Below are 22920 nucleotides of genomic sequence, written 5' to 3'. Positions count from 1 at the left end.
ATATCTGGAACACGGAGGGTGCAGGGTGTTCACATGTGCAGATGTGGGAGAGCAGTGTTCTGAACTAGCAAAAGTGCAGCCGTGCAGAATCAGAGGGAAGAGTGGAAGCCCCAGAGTAAAGGTCTCAGCATTGAGAGGAGTCATGCCAGAGCAATCCGAATCTTCCCAGGTGAACATTGTAGGCTACAGTAGACCTTCCTAATGTGACGACTGTGCTTGCTTTGTATTTTCAAGTTCAAGATGAACATGGGAAGAATGTCACCATATGTGTGCCTGACTTCGGCCAAGACCTGCGTAGAGATGAAAACATGGTGACCTGGCTGGGCACCTTTCTCTTGATTGTGTGCATCGCGTATTCATGGTAAGCTCTAGGGCTACTGAAGTTCTGCTTACAGGCTTTAACGTTACAGAGAAAAAGTTGTTTCAGCCCCTGTCCATAAGAGAGAAATAGCCACAAGTGACAGAGCGCTGTTGCTGTGTGGCCTCCTACATGAAATCTGTGTACGCTTTACTACATTATACGGGGCAAATTAAATGGAAGCAATGCTTTGTTTAAAAGATGATTGAAGATTAATTGCTGTGGCATCCTTGAAGAATAAAACACATAGTGAGGAAGACGAAAACATAGTATATGCCAGAATATTCTGGCAAAGCTCTGATCCAAGGGAAATAGCATTTTGTTTTATCATCGGTGGAGAGAAAGCCTGGTTGTTCTACGCATGGTCAAGTAAAGACAGAAGTGTCCCTCCTCTCCTGTGCTGAGACCATCAGTGCTCTGAAGCTGGCCAGGCAGCATCTTCCAGGGTCTGTGAGAAACATGTAATGTAGGCAGGGTGTCTCCCATCCCTTGCCAAGGAGCCTCTACTGTAAAAACACTTGAGAGGTTGCTAGAGAGAAAGGTCAAGAACAGAAGTAAGTGGTTGGTTACCTATTCTGGGTATGCACTTCACTGGTAATGCAGCTTCCTTTCGGTGGGAGCCTTTCAGAGTGAGGTTTTACTTCAGCATGTTTTGTGTTTGGTTTCTATGTGTAAGAAACTCAGCTTGTCATGGGCACATTATAATTTTCCTCTTGTTGAAACTGAACAATCCTGGTGGTGACAACCTGGGTGAAGAAAATGTCTGAGTACATTGACACACTCTCCACAGATCCTCTGAGAGGAAGCGGCCAGCAAGGATCTGCACACTGCAGACTGTGTTTGCTCAGAACTGTGACCAGCCAAAAATGCTTGGATGTATGCCATGTAGTTAAAGCGATGGTTCTCTAACCAGCACTGACCCGCAATCTGCCTGTGCTACGCGACAGTCTTTTCCTTATGTCTGAGGGAGCCTTCTGACATTTACTTCCATCCGTTGTCTACCTAGTGCCTGCTATACTGAAACAGAGAGGGCTGAGGCTGGGGAGATGGCCCAGTCAGTAAAGGAAAAGCCACGCAAGCACAAGGACCTAAGTTCACATTCGCATCTCCAGATCATGACCCACACTGCTAGCCTGGTGCTGGGAATGTGGACAGATGGATCCCGACTTGCTGGCCAGGCAGTCTAGTCAGTGAGCTCCAGGTTCAGTGAGGGACCCTGCCTCAAAGAGTAAGGTACCCAGGACGTGCTGGTCTCTACATGTACACACTGACATATACAAAATTAAACAGTGAGGGTATTCAATATTTTTACATTTCTGGTGAGCCCATACCTGATACAACCACTTTTCCTACTGGCTGTGTGCTGGCTAGTTGTTTGTCAAAGGCAGAGTAATCTGGGGAAAAGAGCTTTAACTGAGAAAATGAGACCCCATTGGGTTGGCCTGTGGGAAAGCCTGGGTGCATTTTCTTGATTAAGGATTGATGTGGGAGGGTCCTGCCCTCTGGAGGAGATCCCACCTCTGTGCAGGCGGTTGTATTAGAAAGCAGGCTGAGCGAGCCGTGAGGAGCTAGTCAGCAGCCATCCTCCATGGTCTCTGCTGCAGCTCCTGCCTTGAATTCTGGTCCTGACTTCCTTCAGTGATGGGCTCTGATATCAGAGTATAAGATGAAATAAACCCTTTTCTCCCCAAGTTACTTTATGTTATGGTGTTTATCACAGCAAGCAGCAGAAAGAAAGCCAAAGTGTGAGAACGTTGGTGAGCAGGGCTGGTGTGGTGGCCAGTGTGTGAGTGTTGGTGAGCAGGGCTGGTGTGGTGGCCAGTGTGTGAGTGTTGGTGAGCAGGGCTGGTGTGGTGGCCAGTGTGTGAGTGTTGGTGAGCAGGGCTGGTGTGGTGGCCAGCGTGTGAGTGTTGGTGAGCAGGGCTGGTGTGGCCAGCAGGTTCACACGGACTGTTCCTCCAGAGCTCTTCCATTCAATAACTTGACAGCTAACAGCTGGAGTAACTCCAGCTCTAGGGGATCTGACGTCCTCTTCTGGGCTCTAGGACATTGCACACACATGCTGTACAGAGAGACATGGATGTAAAACATTCAGACACATTTAATAAAAAATGAACAAAAATCTCAAAAATATTGATAGGTCAAGAGAGAAGTAGATTACTAAACTGCTTATAACTCATTCTCTTTTACAAAATATCAAGTCCAGTTGTGTTTATAAACATTCCCAGGAGAGTCTCGGTGGTTAAGCACACTTGATGCTCTTGCTGAGGAGGCAGGTTTAGTTCCCAGCACACATGACAGCTTACAGTCTCCTCAGACCCTAGTTCCAGATCAGATGCACTTTCCACTCTGGCCACCAGGTACCCATGTGGTGCACAGACATAATTGCAGGTAAAATGCTCATACTCATAAATATTTACAAACAAAACAATTAAAAAAAACCCAGAAACTCACAGGAAGAGACAGATGAAACCTGTGGTTGTAGTAGCATTAGAGGCAAGTGTTTTCCTTTATTTTAGTTCTTTGGTGTTTCACTTTGTGTTTATTTGTAGTGAAATAGATTTCTTTTTATCTGTTTTGATATTATCAGAAGGAATTGTAAGGGTACTTAACAGAATAAAATGCTGTGTTTTTGAAGGTTAGTCAGCGTCTAATGAAGCTGGGGCGGGAAGTGATTGTTCCTAGGCTAGCCCAGAGGTGTAGCTTTGCTTGACCGTCCGTGGGAAGAGCAGAGTCCTCCAGGGCACACTGCATAGATGACAGTTGGGGCGACTCACAGTATGAAAATTTCCCCCTGCTTCTCCAGTTGTAAAGACTCACTTTTACAACTGGGTATGTTGGTGTGTGACTGTAATCCCAGCTAATATGGGAGGCTGAGACAGGAGGATTACAAGTTTGAGGCTAACCTCAGCAATTTAGCAAAACCTAGTTTTGTTTTGTTTTTTTTAAGTCACTTTTAGGACTGGGAGTCTGGCTCAGTGGCAGAAACATTTGTATAAACATAGACACACACACAAACACAAACACACACCAATAAGATAGATTCAGGTCCATTTCCCATGAAGGGTGTAATGGCCCCACGACTTAGCATATTAATTCTTAACTCTCAGCCTTTCAAGGATCTGCTTTTGAAACCGCCCCCGTCACTTTTCATTTGGGGCTTAAGTGGAAGTGAATCTGCCTGCCGTTTCATATGTATAAATCCTAGATTTATTCCCTAGCACTGTAGCAACAAGAAAAACCAGAAAGATCATTTTTGAGCTAGAGAGTCTCCGAGAATTGAGCCGTCACAGTGGAGGTGGCAGAGGGTAGTTTGACGTTCCCCAAAGATGTCAATTTTCAAAGCTGACAGCTGCTATTTATCCTGTTTAAATGCCAGCAGCAAATGTTGGTATTAGTGCTGGTAATTAAACCGCAGTGCTATAGGGGCCTGGAATGAAGACGCAGCGCAGCAGCACACAGGGTGCTTCCTTCACACTCGGCACTGCGTGAGCACTCTCAGCAGTTGGCTCAGTTTCCTGTAGGTCTGGAGATCAGATGCTTGCTGTAGTCACCACTGCAGCACTAGGAGTCAGCTTGTAGGATCTTATAAACAAATGGATTAGCTTCTAGGTCAAGGGGACTGAACTCAGACTTCACAGGGCCTGGAAGAAAGGCCATGATGCTAAGGGAAGGCACCAGTGCCGTTGGGGGTTTTCAACTGTTTCCAGAGTTTACACTGATGAAGCATGGGGGTTTGGAGGATGCTCTCATTGAGGCCACACTGTCTGGATAGAAGCTGTTATTTGAACATGATTATAGGGATAGTTAAATTCTTGGTGGAAATTATATAGGCTAGAATACTAGGTAGTGTGCAGATTAAAAGAAAAGAAAGAAGAAATTAAAGTGCTTAGTGTAAGACCCAGGATTGTCTGGGGTTACATTTTGGTCTTAGAAATTATGGCCTGCTTACGTCGTCTGTGGTCTCTGGGGATCCTTGTTTCACTGCCAAATACTTCCTTAGGCGCTGTGTCTGCCCAGGTCCTACTGCCAGGCTCTTCCTGAGAATTTGCTCTATGTTGTCTTGTCCAAACCTTGCTTCATGGGCCATGTTCTCTCTAGAGTCTCTGCCTGGTGCCAAGGAGTTACCTGTGTGGAGAGTCACCCCAGCCAGGACTCCAGGATGACTGTCACCATGGCCCTTTTGCCAGGGTTCCCTCCAAGTTTGCTCAGTTAGTACAGCCTTCCCACCCTCTCCTGAAATGTGTAACAAAGTCCAGCTTCCACTGGACACAACTGGAAAGTCCTTAATGTCGTCCTTAGTCTTCATATTCAGAATGCTGTTTTGTTATGTTCAGCTAAAGTTCTCAGCCTGGGGAGGATCCCGGAGTCCTTTGTACGCTTAAAGAATGGAGTATCATCTGCAACTCTGCCTCAGCTTTACGAGCCATTGGCTTGAGCCTCCTTTGCTAGATTATGTGGAGAGATTGATAGTTATATAATAGATAGATAGATAGATAGATAGATAGATAGATAGGTAGATACTACTTTTTTATCACCGTGACAAAACACCTGACCAAAAAAATCATGAGGGAGGAAAGATATATTTTGGCTCCTGGTTTCCAAATGTTCTGGCTTGCTTTCTATTACTGTTAATAGATAATATGACCATGCTGCCTAGATGGAGAGTCATCTGGGAAGAGGGCACCTCAACTGAAAAAATGTCCCCACCAGACTGGCCTGGGGCGAGCCTGTGGTGCATTTTCTTATTGATAATGATATGGGAGGGCCCAGCTTACTGTGGGCAGAACCACCCCTGCGTAGGCAAATGAGCAAGCCAAGAATGAGGCAGCAAGCAGCCGCCCTCCATGGCCTCTGCATATGCTGTTGCCTGCAGGCTCCTGCCCTGTCTGAGTGTACTGTGATGAGGAACTGTAAGCCAAAGTAAACCCTTTCCTCCTGAAGTTGCTTTTGGTTGTGGTGTTTTATCACAGCATGGAAGCCATAACTTAAGACAGTGACCAAATTCATGGAGAAAGGGGTTTATTTTACCTACAGCTTATAATCCACATAAAGGGCAGGAACTCAAGGAAGGATCCTGGAGGCAGAAACCGAAACAGAGACCATGGACTAATGCTGCTTACGGACTTGATCTTCATGACTTGCTCAGCCTACTTTCTTGTATTACCCAGACCCCGTTGCCCAGGATGTCACCACCCACAATGGGCTGGGCCCTCTCATCTTAATCAGCCAAGCTTTGAGAACTAATGACCTTTCCAGCCCACAGTTCCAAATGCTTCACCACCATCCCTAGGAAAAACATGGTCAGGTTTGTCACAGCAATAGCCCACTCTTTTGGTACACTTTCTGTTATAGTTGCTTTCTATGGATGTGACAGAAACCACCCCAGCGATGGCCTGAGATGGTATTGCTAAGGCGGGTCCTGAGCTGGGTGACCTGCACAGTTAGACTATTAGGAAGCGTTAGTGTTGTAAAGTGGTCCTTAGTTATTCTCATGTTAGTTATGCTTAAGAGAAAAAAAATAACCCGTTAGTATTTAAGCCATCTAGGAAAATGCCCACTGAATATAAAAGTGGGAAAGCTAAGCAACTTCCTGGTTGTTCACAGCAGCCCAGCACACCATGTGGAAGAAGGCTGGTATGATGTTCTGGTAAAGAAGGCTGACTTCAGCTGAGAAAAATGGCTAATTGCAGAGGAGTGTTATTTCTGTTTGTTCTGGGCCCGCCACTCTGATTTAAGAAGGAAGGAATGGTCGTGGTTTGCTTTTTAATTTCCGAAATCCTGCCACTACCTCAGCAGCTAGCCAGAACTCTTCATGGCTATGCACCAGGAGCATGGGGTAGCCTTCCCTGGCTCCCACGGAATGCTGGTCTTTGGTAGCCACGAATCAGTGATTGCAGCACCATGAGAACATCATAGGCTTGTCACCGTGCGCTGTTCTGACAATATGGCAGAGTTTGGAGTATTGCAATGGCTTCTCGTGAGGAGGGAAGGAAGGCAGTATTTTGGTGATTGTGTCAATGATTATAAGGAACTTGGGTTTTTGTGGATGGGATCCAGAGACCCTGAACAAGCTATGCTGCCTTAGCTATTCTCTCAGTGGCGAAAAATCACATCACTCGGTCCTGCTGTCAATCTTTCTACCCTTGTTCCCATCACTCAAGAGGTTGTGGCAGGAGGATGTCTATAAGCTCCAGGGTAGTATGGACTGCATAGTGAGTTTCAAACCAGCACGGGCTGCATAGTAAGACTGTGCCTCAAAATAAAAAAATAAAATTAATTGGCTGGGGAGATAGCTACCTGAGTTCAAATTCCTAAAGCTAGACGCAGCATGTGTCTATAACCCCAGTGCTTCTCCAATGAGATGGGGAGTTGGGGAAGATGGGAGAATTTCTAGAAGCTCAACAAGAGACCTGGAACAGCATGAGACCTTGTCTCAAAGTGTGACGGGTAAGGACTTACACCCAAGATGTCCTGTGACCTTCACATGCGCACAGCGACACACACATCACACACAGACACAGATTGGAAGGGGAGAGAGAGAGAGAATATTCTAGGCTTTAAGAGCTTGCATAACCATTGTTTTCATTAATTTTCAAGAAGTTTGGTTTTGGTTTTGTTGTTTGTTGAGCCAGGATTTCTCTGTGTAACAGCCCTGGCTGTGCTGGAACTCACTCTGTAGACCAGGCTGACCTCAAACTCACAGAGATCTGCCTGCCTCTGCCTCCCAAATACCAGGATTAAAGGCGTGCACCACCACAGCCTGGCAATTTTCAAGAGTTTTGTGGAAAAGGTTCATACTGCAGCTGTATCTTCTCTGCATATAGGAAGACATGGTCCCTAGGGCTGGTCTGGGTGTAAGGAGTTAGACGGAGAAGCCAAGCCTTTCCTGGTTTAGTGCTGTCTGAGGGTGAATGAGGTGGCAAAGGTCCTTGACTCAAAAGTTTTGTCTTTCTGAAACTTTTATTCCAAATAATTTATAAAATGAAGTATTTATTACAATGCTCCAAAGACTCTTCTTTAGTTTTCAGTTGACAACTTGAGATACTGATGTCACACTAAAATTAAAATTTGGGTTTCCCTGCCGAAACTTCCTGCTGTACTAAAGCATACTTGGCATGCAGCAGTCGGAAGTGCACTGGGAAGGTTTGTCTTGAGTCAGGAAGTAGAGTGGAGGCATGGAGGGTTAGGGTCTGGGTCCCAGGGGACCTCTTTGCTAGGGATCTATTGCTTCTCCGTAGTTCATTGATCTCTGTTCTCCTCGGGCAAGAGACTGAGAGCAAACACACAAGCCTCTGCCACCTCCTGAGGTTGGTTTGGGGACATGAATCTTGATTCCTGCCTGTCTCTTAGGAGCCGCCTAGCTTCCTGAGCAGCGGCAGTCACCCTCTGTGTCCTTGTAAGCTTGGTTCTGTGTGAGGCAGGGTAGCTCCATTCTCATGGAGGAGCCCCTAGCACTCAGAACAGGGTTTGCCACATACAGCACTCAGGGCCTTCAGGAATTATCGAAATAAGTGCATAAAGTCAGGCTAGATGCTGAGTGTCTTGGTTTGTGTAAAGTGCTTCCATGCTCTTATGTGAGGACAAGTGGATAGTTTTACCTTTGCGAGTCTGTCCTACATATCATTTTACCTCTTCATGTGGAGGGAAGGATGGGAACGTTTGGCGGCAGGGTCTACTGTCTGCTCTCAGATTCACTGTGAGGTCAAGGATGACCTTGAATTCAATGCCAGATCTTCAAGCCACTCCCTCAAGTCTGGGGTTACAGGTCTGTATGATCTCACCCAGTTTATGTGGTGCTGGGAACTGAACCCACAAATTCGAGCATGCTATGCAAGCACTCTGCTAACTGAGCTGCATCGCCTGGATTTAAAGGGGGAAAAAAGCAAAAATAAAAATACAGGCCAGTAATTCCTCTAACAAACTTCAGAGGGAAAGTATCGCTCTGCTGCCCTTTGCTTTTCTCTCGCCTCCTCCGGGTCCTCCCGTAACTGTGATCTCTAAGTAAGACTCACACTCAACAGAGAGAGAGAGAGGTGAAATTACAAAGTGATTCTAGCATTTAAGCAAGGAGCAGCAGGACCCGTGCTGAATACCAAGATAGAAGACCAGAGATATCAGCAAACTTGTGTCTGGATGAAATGATCTAATACTGTGGACATAAAAAGAACATTGTAGAATCAGCCAACAAGCTTGGATAACAAATGGAATATCACAGTAGCTTGTGTTCCTCCCTCAGTGTCTGGTGCGGGGTTGGTTCCAGGAGTGCCCTCCTCCCCCAAATACCAAATCAAGTTCCTTGCATATAACATGGTGTAAGTATTATTTTTACGAAAGATCTGCATGCATCCTTCATATATTAGGCTGTCTCTAGACGGCATGTCTGACACAGTGTAAATTATGTAAGATATTATTACTTAGGAAGTAAGAGCGAGGGAGGAAGACAACTCATGCTCAGCACATCCTTTTCAGACATACCCTTGCCCCCCAGACAGCTTTATGCAAAGTTAAACCCCAGATGGAGACAAGGGGGCAGATGCGCTTGCACGAAGGCACCAGAGCTGTGGGCACAGTAAGCCTCAGCCAGGCAGCGCCCCCTCCGTTCCACATGACAGCTTCTCACTGTGCTCTCTGACTTCTCTTCCTAGTTTGACATCAACCACGAGGTCGAGCTCGGACGCTCTGCAGAGGCGATACGGAGCTCCTGAACTGGAAGTAAGTTCCTCCCTCCCTTTCCCTGCTCCAGCTCAGATCCCTTTCGCAGGACAACCTTTGTGCGCTAGTGTCTTTTTTTTTTTTAATCAATTTTGTCAGGCAGTGGTGGTGTTTACCTTTAATACTAGCACCCATGAGGCAGAGGACTCTTGAGGTTTAGTCCAGGCTGGTCAACAGATCAAGGTCCAGGACAGCCATGGATACACAGAGAAACCCTCTCTTGAAAAACCAAAACCAACCAACCAAACAAGCAAACAAAAACCAACCAAACTCAAGAGCAAAAAATAATTTTTTTTGTACAGTTTATTCTGTCCATGGTTTCTCCTCCCTTGTCTCTTCCCAGAGCCCATCCCCATCCATCGAACTCCATTCTTCTTTCTCCCTCTCCTTAGAAAACAACAGGCCAATTGAAAAGCAAAGCAAAACAAAACTAAGCAAAAAGGGGAAATAGAAGAAGCACAAGAAACACTTAAACACCTACTCAGAGAGACACACACACAGGCACACACACACAGGCACATGTACACATAAATATACACATACTCAGAGACACACATGCACACACATGTGTGTTCAAACAGACACACACACATTAAACCCATACAAACATAAAATCAGAAACCATAACAGTTAAGCAAAAGACAAGCAAGGTAGAAAATGCCCAAGCAAAGCATTATGAGCCAGCACATCTCCAGAGATGCCACTGAATTTGCTTTGTGTTCACCATCTACTGCAGGTCATGGGACCTGCCCTTGTTATGCTTTCTATAGCCAGTAAGAAAACTCATTTTTACTTTGCATTGTGCTGGTGTTTTTTTAGGTTTTTTTTTTTTTTGGAATTTATGGTTCTATTTTCGGTCTGAAAAAGAATAAGATTTTTGTATAGAAAAAGCACTATTGTCCTGTGTATTAAAATGAAAGAATTCTTAAATTTTCCATCACCAGTGTTGGCCTCTTGCCTGTTACCCTGGCACCCACCCCCAGTCTGAGCAGAAGCTTGTTCAGCTCCTCCTTGTTTACTCTCTTCGGCTGTAACAGGATACAGATGTTCTTTTTGTTTTAAACTGCTCACCTGTCTGACACCCATGGGTATTCTCCGTAGAGAGCGTAGCCGTGCAGCTCTGTAGGAAGACAGAGAAGACAGGGAGGGAACTGCACGTGCCCTGCAGACACTGACACCTCAGTTGTGTGCCAGTGCCTTCACACGTGTGTCCTTCAGCACAGACCTCAGAACTGTAAACACACCAATGAGGCCATTCACAGCATGTGGATGGGAGGACGGAGCCAGCAGCAGACACTGACACCTCAGTTGTGTGCCAGTGCCTTCACACGTGTGTCCTTCAGCACAGGCCTCAGAACTGTAAACACACCAATGAGGCCATTCACAGCATGTGGATGGGAGGACGGAGCCAGCAACAGACCATCAGTCAACAAAGCCCTGTTATTTCCTTTTCAAGAGCTTTATCTGGAGCTCTTAATGAACCATAAACCATAGTCAGAAGACTCAAACTTACAGGGTAGTTAAGACAAGACAGCCTGACCCCAGGATTGGTAAGGACCTGGCAGCTCAGTGATTGGCTAAGCTGTTTAGCACTGGCCAGGTGCTGTTCTGAGCTTTCCGTGTGTCCTTTAAGTCCTCACAAAAGCCCAGTGAGGGGCTGTCCTTTGCATTTTATAGAAAGGAGATTTCCATTTTTCAGGATGTGGCCCCAGGGTAAATGTTCTTGACAGCACATTGCGTAGGAGCACAGCTGCTGTCCCTGGTCCCTGCTGCTGGCCTGGCCTGGCATCTGGCCACTGGCTCCATTTGAATAGCGTTTACTTGGCACTTTGCTCTGCAGCTGGCTGTCTGGGATGCCCCTTCCAGCCCCTGACCTGGAGATAGGGAGCCATAATGAGGGCTTGTTACTCTGCCAGTGTCATTCACCAGCGCTTCCTGTCACTCACAGGGGAAGACTGTGCTGGGTTGAATAGGTCGCTGCTGTCCCTTCCTCCAGAAGCCTTTGCTCCTTTGTTCTCACACTGACTGGGTGGCCACCTGCTGAGGGTTGGACGTTATGGTCTCAATGTCCCCATTGTGAACGGTTCAATCTCAAACAGCAGCAAGTCCCAGGTTAGATTTAAGAGAGTATGTTGTTCTTTTCCTTTGGGAGGGAAGCTGCCCACCATTTGCCTCTGAGCAGGTGGGCTCATGATCCCAAGTAGAGTTGCCTGGGATATACCTTCGAAAATCCGAGCTGGTATTTTCTGTGGTAACTTAAGCTTCAAGAGAAACAGGACCTCAGCATGACTAAAGTGAGCCCACTGCTGTTGGTGAATTGTAGACCGCCTCACACGGTCCAAGTCTTGTGGAGTTGAAGGAGGAGCAAGGGCAAGGGCTTGACCTTGAGTGGGAACAGGGTGGATGAAAGGCTGATGCTCTGGTTTCTGTAGTTCAGCTGTCTTCCACTAGAGACAGCAAGGGCCAGGCAGTCTTGGCATGTTCTGTGCTTCTTACTCAGTCTCTCTGTGATTATGTAATAAAGCTTAGATAATTTCATTTCATTTTCTTTGAGCTTCTTGTTCTGAACAAGTAAGAAAAAGGATATAAAATTCAAATTGTTCTGAAAAAGCTAGTGTCCCAGCTATTTGTGTCTACAGTCAGCTCAGCAGTCTGATCTGTTTATTTTTATTGTTTTGTTTCTATTTTTATAAAAAAATAAATGATCTCACTACATAACACAGGCTGGTCTGGATCTTGCTGTGTAGCCCAAGCTGGTTTGAATCTGCTGTGACACCCAGGCTAGCCTAGAGTTCACTACATTGCTCAAGCCAGCCTTGAACTTGGGATTCTTCTGCCTCCTGGGTGCTAGGTCAGGAGCAGCAGCACCCCTGCTCAGCAGCTTTCTCCAGTTCCCATGCCACACTCTTTAGCTTCGGCCCCCTGAATACCACATGCCAGCTGTTGTTGTGAATCACAGATCCCAAGGTCTCCATTCTGCATGTATCCCAGCTCTGTCTTGAAACTAGATTGCTGGCTTCCTGTTTCACCTGCCCCTTTTCAGCATCCTCAACTGGGATCCCAGTCCCAGCCCCTAGGCAGGAGCGGAATTGATGGGTAGCAGCAGAACGAGCCACTAGGAAGTGTGAGACAAGTAAGGTCCTCAGCTTGTTTGCTGCATGTTTCAGCCACCCAGAAGTAGAAACTGAGGCAGAGTGGCTCAAGTGGGTAATTTATGAGGGGTCAGCACACGTAGAAGAGAGGAAGGGAGAGGAAGGTGACAGAATTAGACAGAGTCTAGATTAAGTTAAAGGGCAGTATAAACTGGATTAGCCCCAGGGCATGTTCCCAAACATATATGGTGCCCCAGAGTCCTAGCTGGATTAGCCCCAGGGCATGTTCCCAAACATATATGGTGCCCCAGAGTCCTAGCTGGCCTGTTAGCTGGGCCTTTATTTGCCTTCCATGATCAGTCCTTCCACGGAGGATGCCCAGAAAGGGCTGCTACAGGACAAAGCAGTTCTGCAGCAGAAGCTATGCTTAAAGGAGCTGGTACACAGGCTTTGTTCCCGGAGTACCTAGCTAGGACATCCCCATGCCCAGGAAGGTATTCCCTCTTACTGTACCCAGTGTATCTTGGGACAGATACTTAGCCAAACCTTTTGAGATGCCAGCATGTGCTTCTGATAGCCGCTTTGCCGTGTGGGCAGCCTTCAGTGCTAGGGACATGAACACAGGCGTCTGACTCCATTGCCTTTGCTCTCACAGGTAGCCCGGTGCTGTTTTTGCTTCGGCCCAGATGGAGAGGGTAAGTGCAGCATTTCTCGTCTATGCCTGACCGTGGCCTTGCAGACCGGGATTTCTCTCTGTAAGCATCTGCAATTCGGGCACTATGTTGGTACCTAAACCACACTTCATCCAAAGCTGGTTCACTGTTTATATACTTCTTACATCTTCCTCAAGGGCCGCTGCGTTTGGTTTTGTTGGCAGCTGGCAGGGGAATTGCTGTGGATTCTGGTTCATGTCTAATTTAAGTAAGAGTTAGAAAAAAGTACAGTATGTGTACTGTTTTTAAAGGAATGATAAGAAAATATCAAGAGGTCCCTATACCTCCTTTGGGTACCATTTCTTTTCATCTACTTGCTTTTCTTCATAGAAGGGAAAGTCCTGGGGGCTTGAAAGCGCATGGGTAACCCTCCTGCTAAGCTTCTAATAGTCTCTATGTCTTTAAGAGTTCTCTCTTCTGCCTTACTAAATTAACGTATTTGTTGACGTTGTCTAGTCAAGGAATTTCCTAGGGTGACGGAGGTACAGGTGGAGTTTGTACTGTTTCCACTTAGCAGCATCTAGGATGAAAAGGTACAAGCAGGAGCTGCTATAGTGCTCCCCCTAGGGCTCACCGCTGCCCTTGACACCCTTTGTCATCTGCAGATACTGAAGAGCAGCAGAACGTCAAGGAGGGCCCCCGGGTCATCTATGACGAGAAGAAAGGCACCGTCTACAGCTACTCCTATTTCCACTTTGTCTTCTTGCTGGCTTCCCTCTACGTGATGATGACCTTGACCAGCTGGTTCCAGTGAGTGTCCCATTTGAATGCCTTAAAGCCAAGCTCAGAGTAAATTTATCTATCGAGTCAAATAGTTGTCTGAGAAGCAACAAAACAAAACCAAAGAAACGAACCCCAAGTTCAGTGTGGTTCTCTAAGTGTGTAGTCCAGCTCTTGTCCAGCTCTCACTGCGCCCACAGCCTTTGTAACTGATAGCTCACCGTTCTTCCTGGTGGAACAGCACCTTTCCTACACCCACTGCTTACTGCAGTTAAGAAGTGGCAGGTGCTGGGGGTGCTCAGAGGCAGAGCATGAGCTCCGTGTGAGAGGCCTTGAGTCCCATCTCTGTACTGGGAAAGAAACCACACAAGACGGGAAGGGCTAATTCCACTTGGCGAGTCTGGAGAACCCTAGTGGTAACAGATGAAAGGTTATCTTAAGAAAGATTAATATAGTGGGGTGTTTCCTACTTCAAAATACGTATGTTTTATTATTTCCAGTTTTTAATTTGCCCATGCCTAATGGATCTGATTCCTACATGGAGATTTATGCTTTTTGTACAGACTCAGGCTTCCGCTTGCATCCCTGTGTTTGTTAATAGGTGTTGTGTGGCTCTCATGTGCCATACTGATGTAAGCACCAGAGATTATACTCTAGTAGGAGACAGACTGTGACCCAAACTCCTGCACTGTGTCAGGTAGTGGTGGGTTCTGGGGAGTGGGATTCCATGGACCAGGAGTCACAGTCTAGAACCTAGGGTAAGAAAACACTTCCTGGAGGACATTCTTCTGAGGGCGGGGTGGACTTTGATGTTTCCAAGTGATCATTTGAAAACTCCTGGAGGAATTTTTGACTTGGAGCATCTGAGAAGCTAGGGAGAAACCAGAGCTGTCCTTCCATCTTGCTCGGAATGTAAAATGAAGCCTGTAGCAAGCTTTCTTGTGGGGCTATCTTTAGATTGCCTGCCTCCCAAATAAAGACATGGAGACTTACTATTAATTATAAAAGTTTGCCCTGTAGCTTAGGCTTGTCACTAACTAGTTTTTTGTTTGTTTGTTTGTTTTGGATTTTTCGAGACAGGGTTTCTCCGTAGCTTTTGGTTCCTGTCCTGGAACTAGCTCTTGTAGACCAGGCTGGCCTCGAACTCACAGAGATCCACCTGCCTCTGCCTCCCATGTGCTGGGATTAAAGGCGTGTGCCACCACCGCCCGGCCACACTAACTAGTTTTTATAACTCAGATTGATCTGTCTTTATTAATCTTTGTTACCTCTGCTCTGTACCATATGTCTGACTTCTTCAGAGTCTCACTGGCTTGTCCCCGCCTCTCTCCTTCCCAGAGTCCTCTCTGTCCCCAGAAGTCCTAAGTACCCTCTTCCTGCCTAGCTGTTGTCCATTCAGCTCTTCACTAAGCTAACCACAACAATACATCGTCACAGTGTACAAATGTCCTACAACAGAAGCCACATTTGAAAATACAGTTTGGCAATAGTTTGAAAAATAGTTTGGCAGTTCTTTGCAGGTTCAGCAAAGATCATAGTATAATCCAGCAATTTCCCTCCTAAGATCTAAGACAAAAAGGAAAAAATACCAATATAGGCAAATGCTCACGTCATAGTAATTCATAACAACACAGAGGTCTGGGGGTCTGGGATAGCTCAAATGTCCATACCTGATGAGAAACAGTGTGCTATTCTTAAACAATGAAATACTGTGTATCAATAAAATGAGTGACATACAGTTGAGTATCCCCAACCCAGAAATCCAATATCTTCTCAAATCTAACATGACATGGGAGGGTTCCTAGTTCCAATTTTGCACTTGCTCAACTGATAACATCCATGTAAATATCTCAGGGTGAAAAACTCTAAAATCTGGTCCTAGGCATCTCAGATAAGGACTCAGTGCTGATACATGGTACAACACCAAGAACTTTGGAAACAATTCTGCTGTGTTTAAAAAGCCAATTATAAGAGACCACATGACTGCATTTACATGAATTGACTTAGGGCAAATCCTACCGACAGGAAATAGTTAACGAATGCAGGGAATGGGGAACAGTGGGAATGGGGGGGGGCAGCTAAGGGATACAGGATGTCTGGGGAGATGGCGATGTTCTCAAACTGATTGTAGCAATGACTCTACAAGCCTGTGAGTCTTTGAAAAGTCATCAAATGATACATTTAAAATGTATACGACTTACAGCCCCATTAATTGCTAAGAAAGTTGGCGGCTGCTTGGGGCAGGAAGTGCCTAGCAGAGGAACTCTCTTCCGCTCTCACCACACCTGTGTCCTTTCCTCAACAGTTATGAAAATGCCACCATTGAGACCTTCTTCACTGGGAGCTGGTCCACCTTCTGGGTCAAGATGGCCTCCTGCTGGATGTGTGTGATACTCTACCTGTGGACCCTGGTGGCCCCTCTTTGCTGTCCCTCCAGGCAGTTCTCGGTGTGAGGATGCCCAAGTGCCCCTTGGCTCAGCAGGGGCTGTGAGCAGCAGCTGATGCCCTGGGAAAAGCTGATGCTCTCTGGTTACCTTCCCCGGGTCTGACAACACTCTCAAAAACAAGCAAAGTCGCCCAGTCAGCTCCTCAGTGTGCAGTCTGACCTGCCGGAATTGAAATCTTCAGCCAAGCCGATAGGTGCAGTTAGTTCTTTATGCTGTCCCCTATGTGGTAGCTAAAGTTCTGTTGCTGTTTTTCTTGTGTTTTAACCAGAACAGAACTCGGGACACAGCATCCATCACAGGGATGAAAATAGCCTTGTATAGCCTGTCATTCTCATACTTGGTATAAAGAAGCAAAAACAAAACCCCTGAGGCCCTAGCCCTCAGGTGGGTCTTGACCTCTGTCACTCACATTTGCCTCCTGAAGCCCTCACGGCTCCCTGTTTGTAGAGGACAAGAGGAAGGTCCTCCACCCTCAGACTACGACCCTGTGTCCCTGCCGCAGCATTTTCCCGTGAGGTCCTGATGCTGGGAGTTAGGGCCTTTCCCCTCTGCCCTTGGCAGAGGTTGTTCATTCTTTTCGGGGTAATCTTTGTAATAATGTGAAAGCACAAGTTGATCTCACCTCCGTTGGATTCTCCACCACTTTATGCCTACCCAGTCTGAGTCTGCAATAACTGGCTCTTATTTATGGTGGTGTTCATGTGATTATAGTCAATGTTATTTTCTTTGTCTGAGCAGCAGAGAATTTCAGCTCTTACTTGTTATTAACAGGGATGCTTTAAGGATCTTAACAGAAACACTGCTTCTTGGCTGCAGCTCGTCACACCCTTCTCAGAGTGTTACGGGAAGCCCCCACCCATCCTCCTCTACCACCAGGCCTTCCTACTTGCAGTGTGCCCCCCAGTGCTAGCATCGTGGCTTCCTTGAAGTAGAAGGGCTGGAGTGAGGAGCTTCAGCAGAGCTGACCAGGCAGAGCTAGACAGGCTGTGGAAGTGAGGAACTGGACTAAGATGCAGAGGTAGGTGGCTGAGGGCATCTCCGAGGATTCCATCCATAGGCATTTCTCAGATTTACTCTTGGAAAGTAGTGCTCACAAGTATGCATTTTCAATGCTGGTGTTCGTAGTCTAGGAGATTCCCCAGTGCCAAGTCTGTCGAAGACACTGGTGGAGGCATATTCTGCTTTCGTGTAGAGTAGAGATACTCTCTAGACCTCTCAGAAGGGCTCAGCCTAGCTGTTCTTTTCTGTGCCTATCTGAACAAGTCAGGCAGAATTGGGATCCACCTAAGCCTGGTTCCCATGTGCCAAAATGTGGATTCTTGTTTCTCCTCACTCCTGTGTCCACTTACTAAAGTGCCAGGGGAAAATAATAGGGGAGGGTTCGCTGAAGAACTTGCCTGGTTGACAGTGTTTGAGATCTAGTCTTAAAGGGCACACAAATAAGGATGCCTTCCTTGTTTGTAAACGTCATCCTAATTCCTTGTATAGGTCAAGGACCCTTTAAGATCAGCAGTTTAAATACACTTGAAAATCACAAACAATATAGCTATACACTAACTCTAAACAAATCTAGTGAACCCCATGGGAATGGGAGCCCCATCAATGGGGACTGGTTCAGAAAGTGGGCAGTGTGAGCCAGCTCCATGGCAACAGCCTGAAGGACCCATCCTGTGAGAAGAAGCAGAGGGGAACTGAGGTAGGGATGGAGCAGTAATATTTTCCTCCTGCTAAGATCTATCTTCTCTGTTGAGTCTGGCAGCTGGGTCTGAGTTTTGAATTGGCCCTCATAGCGGATCAAGGTCAAGCTGACAAAGCCACATACACACTCCTGGGCTGGTCCTTGTCGGGCTCCTTTCCTCTGCAGAGAAGAGCTGAGGGAGACACAGGACAGTGCCAGCGGCAGCTCCCTGTGGCTTCTCCGTCAGCCGGCCAGGTCCCACTTATTTTCCAGCTGCCCAAGTGGTTGTGGGGTGTGTGTGTGCCCTCCCCTTCAGACGCTAGGTCTCCCACGAGAAGGATTGGCCACGCCCATCTTTACTCTCAGCTGCTAGGGTTCGGCTGATGGTCAGAAGTGAGATGGCTACGTTTGAGTTTTGTGGGCTTCCTAGTAAGATAGATGTTAAGAATTAAACCTTTAATCTCAGCAGTGAGTCCTAGGCCAGCTAGACCCTGTCTCAAAATGGCAAGTCGACACTCGTGGTCAGAAACTACTCAGGCGGTAGTCCATGTGTGGGTTCAAGGCCCCTGTTAAAGCTTTTTGCACTTGAGAAACTGGAAAGTATGCCAATTGCTTCAAATTAACAACGGCAGTGTTACCTTGCCTTATCCACCAGTAACTTTTAAAGGTAGCAGCTCTTTGTTTCTTGCCACGCTCACAGGACCATAAAACTCCATGCCTGGCAGCTGCGGATCTGACCCTCTACTGTGGCAGACCTGGCAGCAGAGCGCTAGACACTGTAGTGTTCCCCTCCCTCTTGTTCTTATGAGTAAAACACTTAAGCCAGGAGGGGATTCTCCTGGCAGTCTTGCTTAGACACGACACCTGGTTGGAGACTAGAGACTGTCCCCATGTTCGCCCTTGGAAAGCCTGCCAATCATTGCCGAGTCAAGCTTTTGTACTGCAGGGTAGCTGCTCCAGGCTTCTTGGGAAGTCAGCAGATGAGTTGTTTTCCAGAGGTTTGGGGAAGTTTTATATCTGGGTAACTGTGATGGGGAAGGAGTTGGAGGGAGTGTGGGGTATTGAGACTTTGGGGTTCTGATTCCCATAAGGAATGGCCAGCAGGAGTTTCCACATGACGGCAATGTTTCCAGTTTCACAGATGACGTCACTGTAGTGTTAATTGCCCCCTTCCCAAACTGTCACCTTCTGCCTTTTTCAGATGATGGACTTATTTAAGTTTTGCCAGATGCCCATCATTGGTGCTTCACGTTTCTCTGGAAGGGAGCTCCAGAGCCTATATTTAAACTTGCTGGGCTTTTCTTCTTCTGTTGTCTTTCTTAGCAGAATCTTGTTTTGGTGTACCGGTGTGAATACCAATGCCTACCACTTATACTCAGAGATGAGACTGAATGCCCAGAAAGGATGCTGGGCCCTCCTCCTTCATCGGAGATGAGGTTGGCACCTGGGCCTAGAATCTGAAGGGCTTTTTTGGTGTAACTTAACTAGTAAACATTTTAATTTCTTACAGAGATGGGCTCTCTAGTGTCGTGGTAACATCAGCAGACAGGAGAGCTGATCTCTAGGTCTTTAGCTCACTCTTCTTATGTTGTCCATCAGTGAATCATTCAGAGACAGTTATTTTGAAAGGCCAAGATACTTGACTTTTACCAAAGAGGTGTATTTGATTTTGTTTTAGTTGGGGAAGGGCAGGTAAATCAGGAATGCATTTGCCCAAAAAGACTTCGGCATAAGTGTAACCACATTCACGTGAGCAAAATGATGGAAGAACTCTTTAAGGTAATTCTTTGGGAGAAAGGCTCCTGGGAAACTCTCTCAGGTAAAGAAAGATTACAGCAGATGAGTAATATATGTCTTGAGAGCTATTTATAAAAATTTTAAGAGGATCATTTTGTCTTCATTTATTAAAGATTTAAACTTTTTTTTACTTTGCAAAGAAAAAATACAAAAACTTTTATAGTCATATCTGTTAATTTTTTAAAAAGATTTTTTGGAAACAATTAGCTGTAGCCAAATTTTGTGGTTACTTTTTTTCTATATTGGAGTTTGAATGTAATTTGTATGGTAAGTCTACTGTTGGTTTATAAAGTTTCTGACATGGTTAGATTTTGCTACCTTTTAAAATTGCTGTTTTTCGCCACAACGCCAATTATGGGTTTGTACCTGTTTTTTTTTTTTTGAATGCTATTTTTTTTATGAACTACCTGAAATTGACTGGCCTTTTCCTATGTAAAAAAAACAACTCAAACTTGTTAACTCTACTTTAATAAAATTTAAACCTGAAAACCATGTTGTTTGTTTTCTTTCTATTAGACACATGACTAAAGCCTCCAGTTAGCCTGTGGCAGGGTTTGTGCCTTTACATGTCAATCAAGGATCAAACTTGGCAACTATACGGATAGTTTATACTTAACAAATGAAGTGGATTGTTTATGGTATCCAATTTAAGGCCTTGAACTACAAATAGAATTGTAGATGGAGTTTCTCTATCCCACCAGCATCTCCCAAACAACCACACAGAGACTTAATATTAATTATAAATGTTCAGCTGATAGCTTAGACTTCTTACTATCTAGCTCTTACAACTTAAATTAACCCACATTTTATCTGTGTTCTACCACGTGGCAGTACCTTTTCTCAGTACAGCATGTACATCTGCTTCCTCTTCATCTTGCTCAGGACTCCTCAGACTCCACCCTTCTTCCCAGCATCCTCCTAGTCTGGCTCTCCCACCCAGTCTCTTCCTGTCCAGATATAGACCAATCAGTTCTTTATTAACCAGTGTGAGTAATGCATATTTACAGTGTGCCAAGATTGTTGCACAGCATAGACTTGCTAAAGGAAGCTAATTAACATGTATTCTTTCTTATGGTAAGGACACATATATTTCCCCCTTGTAGCAATTTTAAATACACTGTTAAGTGCAGGCACCATGTTTTACAACATTTTTCTTGGACTTCTTATTCTTAGGTGAAATTCTGAGTTCTCTAACATGATCCCAAAGTCCTTGGGAACCACAGCTTTACGATCTGTGTCTGAGTTTACCTTGCTTGTTGCTTGTGTTTCAGGTGCTAGAGGTTGAACACAGGGCCTCATGCAGGGTAGGCAGGTACAGTAGCACTGAACTCCAGCTCCAGCCACCCTGTCTCACTCTAGCTTGCTATTATTAAAATTCCTTCTTTGAAGATCATAAACCCCTTTCCCTTCTCCTAAGGTCCCAGACACAAACAGGCACGATCCTGTAAAAGTTCACTCTAGGGAAACTATTTATTAGGCTTCAGAGAGCGTTGGGAGTGGTAATGTAAGGAGTATAGGTGCTCCTTCCCCCAACAAAGATGGGGCCCTCTTCCTTCAGTCCTCTTCCTGCAGAGCCTGCTCCCCACGCCAGGGCCGCATGAAATTAAGGTGGAGTGTCTGGATAGTCAGGTAAGGGTCCTGTGACCCTCTCCATTCCTCTGACGAGGAGTAGACCATCAACAAGCCCTGCTCAAATGATCTTTTTGCAAGGGGTGCCACTGAACTGCCCAAGATGGTGGTCGCTTGGGTTGGAGGACAGTCCCAGCACTTAGAGGGCCTGATTCATATGCCTACACCTCCACTATTTTATGTACCAAGGTTCTGCAAGTTCTTTCAGGTGGTGTACATTGCAGGAGTCCCTTCATGTTAAAGGCTGGATAGCATTCTGCTGCATGTATACCTCATACTCTGTGTATTTTCTCAGCAAAGGAGAGTAGCAAGATCATCTTGTAAAACACCGAGTCATGTGCTTTAGCAGCTACCTTGGGAAACAGTTCATCATGCTCTCTAAATGGCTTGCTGTCTCATTCAAAGTTGAAGCCATCCTTTGTAGTGGTGTGTAAAAGCCTGCACAACCTGTTGCCCTTGCTCCAGTTACCTTGCTGATGGTACCTCTGTCACTTTCCCCATGGCTAGTCTGTTCCATCACTTGGCTTCCTGACTGTTCAAGGTCATCATATGTATGTGCCATCCCTTCCTGAAAGAGTCCTCCCTAGGATTGTGTGGGCCGTCCTTCCCAATCTTACACTCCCGTGTTGCCTTTCCAGTGACTTCCTGGACCCCTCCTCCACTCTCAGTTTACATAGAACCATCACCTTCTGTCGTAGTTGTTTTTCTGTTGCTGTAGTGAAGCCCCAGAAATGATCACGACAACTTACAGAAGAAGGCACCTAGCAGTGGTGGCACACACCTTTAATCGCAGCCCTCAGGAGGAAGAGGCAGGTGGATCTCTGAGTTTCAAGACCAGCCGGGTCTACAGAGCAAGTTCCAGGACAGCCACGGCAACACAGAGAGGGTGCTTAATTGGACTTAGGGTGTCAGAGTGTTAGAGTCCACGATAGTGGAGCAAAGGCATGGTGGCAGGAACAATTAAGCTCACACCTTGATCCACACTCAGGAGGCAGAGAGAGCACACTGGTACTGGAGCTAGTCTTGTCAACCCTCTTATGTGCTCCCGGAGTGATACACTTCTTCAACAAGGCCATACTTCCTGGTCTTGCCAAATAGTTCTAAGGCCTGGGGACTAAGTATTCAAACAGTCTATGGTGTCCATTTCCATTAGCCACCCAGCTCCCACTACTGTTCATATTCTTGCTTATTCACCTTCTCTTCCACACTAGGACATACATCTCCCATGCTTCACGCTTCTCTGATGATCCTGGGCGTGTTCTGGTGCTCAGGGAGGGGTGACGGGAAAATTTGTGAATGATGGTGGTGGAAGACAAGGCTGGTGAAACTTTGGCACTCTGGAGGGCTTTTCATGGCATTGAAATGGCTGGACTGTTTGGTGGTGTGGTATGGAATGTGGTGATAGGGAAGGGATGACTGGTATCCTTAGGCGAGCACAGATACATAAGTGTTGAGACCTAGATCCTGCTGAGGACTAGGGACATGGCTAGGTGGAACTGCTAGTGCTTAGCATATAGACATATAGATAAACACACCAAAGTTACGACAAGCCAGGAAAATATGAATAGTATCCTGGAGTATCTGTATCTTTAGTAACTAATATGTCCTTGTAAGTCAATTTGAAAAATGCAATAGGGGCTGGAGAGATTGCCTAGTGGTTAAGAGCACTTGTTCTTGCAAAGGACCCAAGTTCAATTTCCAGTTCTCACATGGTGGCTCACAACTATCTGTAACTAACTCCAGTTCCAGGGGATCCACCAACCTCTTCTAG

At 46.1% G+C, this 22920-nt stretch overlaps 1 protein-coding gene across 1 annotated transcript in view; it reads left to right on the top strand.

Moving 5' to 3' along the window:
• Window positions 1-20009, top strand: part of Serinc5 (serine incorporator 5) — a 93854-nt gene extending 73845 nt beyond the window's left edge. Inside the window, exons 8-12 of the mRNA XM_041663391.1 lie at window positions 235-361; window positions 9007-9073; window positions 12821-12860; window positions 13484-13628; window positions 15904-20009. Of these exons, the coding sequence (XP_041519325.1) occupies window positions 235-361; window positions 9007-9073; window positions 12821-12860; window positions 13484-13628; window positions 15904-16051 (527 nt within the window). The 3' untranslated portion in view covers window positions 16052-20009. The remainder of the gene's footprint in view (window positions 1-234; window positions 362-9006; window positions 9074-12820; window positions 12861-13483; window positions 13629-15903) is intronic.
• The last annotated feature ends 2911 nt before the right edge of the window (window positions 20010-22920 follow it).

Source organism: Microtus oregoni, unplaced genomic scaffold (genome assembly GCF_018167655.1).
Source record: "Microtus oregoni isolate MIOR12 unplaced genomic scaffold, Mior012 000014F_ref0000157, whole genome shotgun sequence".
Lineage (NCBI taxonomy): Eukaryota > Metazoa > Chordata > Mammalia > Rodentia > Cricetidae > Microtus > Microtus oregoni.
The sequence above is the reverse complement of the archived record's forward strand: the minus strand, read 5'-3'. Positions and strand labels throughout refer to the sequence as shown.